Source organism: Sycon ciliatum, chromosome 13 (genome assembly GCF_964019385.1).
Source record: "Sycon ciliatum chromosome 13, ocSycCili1.1, whole genome shotgun sequence".
NCBI lineage: Eukaryota > Metazoa > Porifera > Calcarea > Leucosolenida > Sycettidae > Sycon > Sycon ciliatum.
The window spans coordinates 3,464,458-3,470,460 of record NC_088655.1 but is presented as its reverse complement, the minus strand read 5'-3'; the positions used below and the strand labels follow the sequence as shown (position 1 = coordinate 3,470,460).

Below are 6,003 nucleotides of genomic sequence, written 5' to 3'. Positions count from 1 at the left end.
CTTGGGGGTTATGTACTCTTGGTTTGACTCATAGCTGTCTGTTGAATATGCTGATCAAGGTGATGCCATTAGCAATAGTATGTAATCCTTGCTTGCCATCTACCTTAGTGCACAGATTAAAGAATTTGGTAACTAGGCGGACAAGCCATTGGTTAGCCACCCTCATTTTAAAAAATCAAACAAATGTTTTTTTTTCTGTTTAGACCAAGACGAAAACAAAACGCCACCGAAAAATTTCTGCAGCATACACATGATTGTTTTGGTTCAAAGCAGCACTGTCCTGCATGCTTTGAAATCAGGACAGTGCATGGGACAGGCTGCCACTGTACTGACCGTGCACACTAGTCAAAACAACTGGTGTGCCGGCATTGGCATTGGCATTGGTCATTAGTTCCCAACTTCAATTGTACATGTAAGTTGCCCTACGGTATAACATGTGATTTTAGGTGAACTAAAATTTCGGTGTCAGGGACCTGCCAGGTTTCAGGTGTAATGTAGAACTAGGTGACCAGCCCACCATTCATTACGCAGACTCAGCATGCAGTGCATACTCTAGCGCCTTTTAGGTGTAATCCAAATTTCGGCGCCTGGTCTATTTACCGAAATTTAAGTTTACCACCGAAATAAACGTGCATTCAAGGTTCACAGCCATTGCCATGGCATTGTACTGTATGGATGTGTAACCATGGTAACGATGGTCACATCCTTTATTGCTGAACCCACAAATAATTGTGATACAGGTTGTAAACCATCCGAGGAAGAAGAGAAAGCCATTAAAAATAAAAAAATAAAAAAGGTTATTGTATTATGCCAGACGGCTATTATTAAGTCATGTACCAATTGTGGTAACGATGGTGGCATTAGTAAAGGTTGCACAGTCATACATGTACTTCTACTTCTAGATCATGCTCTAGTCTATGCATGAACTGTGGATACTACTAGCAAGAGTACATAACTAAAAGGGGGGTTATGTACTCTTGCTACTAGTAATTAGTTTGCAGCACTGCACATCGCCATCCGTATTACTATTACAGTCGACCTACCCTTATAACGATAACCTCTATTATAATTATTATAACGATATTACCAAGAGTCCATAACCCAAGAGTATGCAACTGTGATGATGGGTGCATGCGTGGCGCGCTGCCTTCATTACGTAACTTGCCTTCATCACGCTCTGAAAGCATGCATTCAAACTCTCAATTTCTCGCACGAGCCCATCCGTTTTTGCTCGATTCGTTCCAGTACCTACACAATCTCTGAGTTATGGCGCGTGAACTCCAGTTCCGTACGAAAGTTCATTTCAAACTAGAGGGAAAGTGCGGTGTTTGTTTAGCAAATTTAGGTCTGCGCCTGCTAAGGGGGCGCGCAAATCGGGCCACTTCCTGGTCACAACGGACACTTCGATAATTAGCGGCAATGATTACTTTACACGTTACAGTTAGAAAGATTCGGCAGACTACATATGAACAAGAAATAAGTACAGGGGCAAGGAGCCATAAAAAGGTGCTTCGGCAAGGGCCAAGCAAGCAGAGAGAGAGATTGTCAGGAAGAGAAAAGCAAGCTGGCTGGCGGCAACCGTATGCAAAAGTGAGGTTCGTGGCATACGGTACGCCAATATGCTAACGTACGCTAAAGCCAGTGCTTCCAAAAACATTGTGGAAAGTGCAGCGTGGGCAGCACAAAAGCCACGTGGGTGACTGTGAGAATTATGACGTAGCAAGTCGTAGCACGACATCACTCCCCCGCCAGTGGACTGACGAAGGATAGTGCACGAAATGTAGAAAACAGATTGAGTAAGGCTAAGTAAATGTACAAGATTAGTGTTGCTATGGCGGATGCGGTATAGCAAGCGGCAAGAAAACGAGAAATATATAAAGTGGATATTTACAATAATATTTACAAGTCATTGCAAATGGATACAGGGTGTATGCACTGATGACGATCACACACAAGAAATTCAGTCATTCCAATGAATTCACTCATGCCAACGGACAATACGATGCTGAATTGATACTGACCCAGATGGGGTGGTCGCTGGCAGGATGGCCGAGACAGGTGGCGCACTCGCGGCAGTGTCGGGGAGATACGCAGGCTTGAGCCGGTCAACGGAGACACTATCCTCCTTGCCATTGAGCAGTATGGTGAAGTACTTGTTGTGTCGAGAGATAACCTTGAACGGGCCTTGATAGGGCGGCTGGAGGGGTTTACGAACAGCATCCGTGCGGACATACACATGCGTCGCTGTGGCTAGGTCGCCGGACACCCACACGGAACGGTTGCTGGATCTGGGAGTGGTGGGTCGTAATGCCTGCAGAGATGTGCGGAGGGCTTGGACATAGTGAGACGGGCTGGGTGAGGTTGAAAAGCTGGGCTCGTAGAATTCACCAGGAAGACGCAGTGTTGTGCCGTAGGTGAGCTCGGCTACACTGCAGTCTAAATCGGCTCTGTACGCTGCACGGATGCCGAGCATGACCAGGGGCAAATTGTGTGACCAGCTGCCGGATGCCTGTGCCATTAGAGAGGACTTCATGTGGCGGTGGTATCGCTCGACCAAGCCGTTACTCTGGGGGTGATACGCAGTGGTGCGTAGGCGGGAGGATCCGAGTAGCTTCAACAATGCAGCGAATAAGCTTGACTCGAATTGTCTGCCACGGTCGGTGGTGATCACTGATGGAGTGCCAAAACGGGACACCCATTGTAGCAGGCCATGTGCGGTTGACTCGGCTGTACAGTCGCGTAGTGGTATTGCTTCGGGCCAACGGGTGAAACGATCCACACACGTTAGCAGATACGTGAAACCTTGGGATGGCTGCAGAGGTCCGACGAGGTCGATATGGATGTGATCGAATCGGGCGTCAGGCGGCATGAATTTCGACAGTGGTGCCGAGGTATGCCGGTGTACTTTGGACCGCTGACATTCATGGCAACAGCGAGTCCAAGCGCGCACATTCTTAGAAATGGCAGGCCAAACATACCGAGCTGTGATCAGACGCTGAGTTGCTTTGATGCCAGGGTGGCTGATGCTGTGGAGCGAATCGAAAACAGGTCTACGGAATGCTTCTGGGACATACGGCCGTGGTGTACCGGTGGATACATCGCACAAGAGCGGGACCGGAGAGAACGGCAGCGAGATAGACTTGAAATCGAGACTGGTGTCTGGACGAGTACGGAGTGCCTCGAGCTCTGGGCAGTTGGTCTGGGCAGCCGCAAACTTGGTGAAATCAATGGGTTGCTGGATGGCATTGACAGACGGTCGGGAGAGTGCATCCGCAACAACATTGTCCACGCCCTGGATGTGCTGCAGGTCAGTGGTGAACTCTGCCACATATGCAAGTTGACGCTGCTCGCGTGGGGACAGACGGTCAGACGCGGTGCGGAGAGCAAATGTCAGGGGCTTGTGGTCCGTATACACTGTAAACTCTCGACCCTCGAGATAGTGACGGAAATGGCGGATGGACAGGTAGATTGCCAGGAGTTCTCGGCTGAATGTGCTGTAGCGTGTTTCGGCCGGCTGTAACCGCTTCGAGAAGAATGCAATGGGCTGCCAAGTCGAGTCGACCAGTTGGTTCAGGGCAGCACCAACAGCAAAATCGGACGCATCGACCATGAGGGCGATCGGAGCGTCAGGTTGGGGATGCGTGAGAAGCGTAGCAGTGCTGATGGCTCCCTTGACGGCAGTGAAGGCAGCTCGAGCTGTGTCACTGAGGACGATAGCTTTGTTCTTCGGCGTCTTGGGGCCAGCGAGAAGATCAGTGAGCGGTTGCACTATTTTCGCACACCTGGGGATGAACCGGCGATAAAAGTTCACTAGCCCCAGGAAACGACGGAGTGCACGGAGAGTTGCAGGCTCAGCATACTCAATGATGGCTTGCACCTTCTCGGGCAGGGTGTGGAGACCTGCAGCGTCGACTCGGTGGCCGAGGAAGTTGACGGCCGGTGCCAGGAACTCACACTTGTGCAGGCTGATGATGAGGCCATGGTCCTCGAGACGTTGAAACACAGTACGGATGTGCTCCAGGTGCTCTTCTCGAGAGGTGCTAGCGATTAGCAAGTCGTCCATATAGACGAAGCAGAAGGGGAGGCCCTGCAGTACTTGGTCTATGAACCTTTGGAACGTCTGGCCTGCATTGCGCAGGCCAAACGGCATGCGGACGAACTCGTAGAGGCCGAATGGCGTAACGACGGCTGTCTTCGGTATGTCGTCAGGGTGGACGGGAATCTGATGATATGCCCGCCGGAGGTCAACTTTGGAGAAAATTTTAGTGCCGTGGAGCGAACTAGCAAAATCTTGCAGGTGGGGGACAGGATACCGATCTGGGACCGTCTTGGCATTTAGCGCACGGTAATCACCGCAGGGACGCCAATCGCCGTCTGACTTAGGCACCATATGCAGGGGCGAAGACCACGGGCTGGAGGATGGCCGGATGATGCCTAGATCAGCCATGTGCTGAAACTCAGCCTTAGCGGCGGCCAGGCGATCGGGTGGCAGACGGCGTGCACGGGCATGGGCGGGCGCACCAACCGTTTCGATGAAGTGAACGGTGTCATGCTTGATTGTTTGGGGCTGAGCTGCAGAATTGGTCAGTCCAGGGAATTCCTGCAGGAGTAAATTCACCTCCGGTTGCTCGGTGAGCGGCGGTGCTAGAGACGAAGTATCCTGGCCGTGAGCTAGGACGGCATGCACGGAGAGATCGGTCACGGTGTCATGCAGGGCACGGTTGCGGATGTCTACAGTGAGACCGAACTTGTGGAGGAAATCGGCTCCGAGAATTGGACTAGAAACATCGGCGATCACAAAGAGCCATGGGAATGACCGACGAAGACCGAGGTCAAGGGTGAGCGATCGACAGCCATATGTGGGAATGCTAGTTCCGTTGGCTGCACGCAACGTGTCAATGACGGCGGTCTGCTTGCCTTTACGGAACGTGGTTGGCAAGACACTGACGGCGGCGCCAGTGTCGACTAGGAGACGCAAACCCGTGACACGGTCTCGGACATAGAATAGGCGACATGTGGTCTGCAGGCCAGCGGTGCTGGTCGCCAACAGGGGCTGGCCAGCTAGTTTGACGACCGGGAGCAGGGTGGTCGGCAGTTCTTAGCTTGGTCGCCAAACTTGCTATGAAAGAAACACAGGCCGGGCCGACCAGGCGAGTTGTTCCGTGAGCGCGGTGGACCAGATCCACGGCCAGGGCTGCGACCCCGGGATCCGTCCAACTGTTTATGCAGAGAGCTGACAGCCTCGGTCAGGGCAGCAATCTGTTGCTCCAGGGCGGACATCCGAGCGTCGTCCTGTGATGGGCGTTGGATGGCGGAGACTGAGGCCTGGGTTGTCTCCATAACCCGGTCAGCAATGGCAGCTAGTTCGGAAAGGCTTGTAGCCTTTGGGGTCGACGCAAGGACCAGCTGGGCATTGCTCGGAAGTCGCTGCAAAAACAGCTCCCGTAAAATCGACTCATCCAATTGGCTGGAGCCAATAAGCTGCTGCATGCGGCGCAACAGGTGGGATGGGGTGCGGTCTCCAAGCTCCTCTTCCGTGAGCAGACGCTGGAGTCGCTTCTGCTCAGACATCTGAGTGCGGGCGATGAGCTGGCTTTTCAGCGTCGTGTATGGCTCAGTCTGCGGGGGACTGATGAGCAGCTCTCGGACCTCCATGGAGAACTGCTCCGACAGTGCCGCAGCTACATAATCGAACTTGGTCCGCTGGGCAGTGATGCCACGATGACTGAAGAGACACTCAGCCCGGGCAAACCACAGAGCGGGATCGGAAGGGTAAAAATCGGGCAGCTTGATACTGACGGCTGCCACAGCTGGGGGCCGGTCCAACTCAGGGCTACTCCCAATAACACTACCACTGGTACTGGCTGTGGCCTGTGCCTTGTTGAGCTGGTCCAGCAGAGCCTGCTGCTGTTGCCTGAGCTCCATGAGTTCCTCCCTGGTAACTGAGGGTGCGTCCGGGAAAGGTTTTCCACGGCCCTTCCCGTTGCTGGCCGGCGTGGTCAT

General features: G+C 52.8%; 1 protein-coding gene across 1 annotated transcript; it reads right to left on the bottom strand.

Moving 5' to 3' along the window:
* Positions 1–5,061: 5,061 nt before the first annotated feature.
* On the bottom strand, positions 5,062–6,003 carry LOC135829059 (uncharacterized). Its single transcript, XM_065341465.1, has one exon. It carries the CDS (start codon positions 6,001–6,003, stop codon positions 5,062–5,064), a length of 942 nt encoding a protein of 313 aa, XP_065197537.1.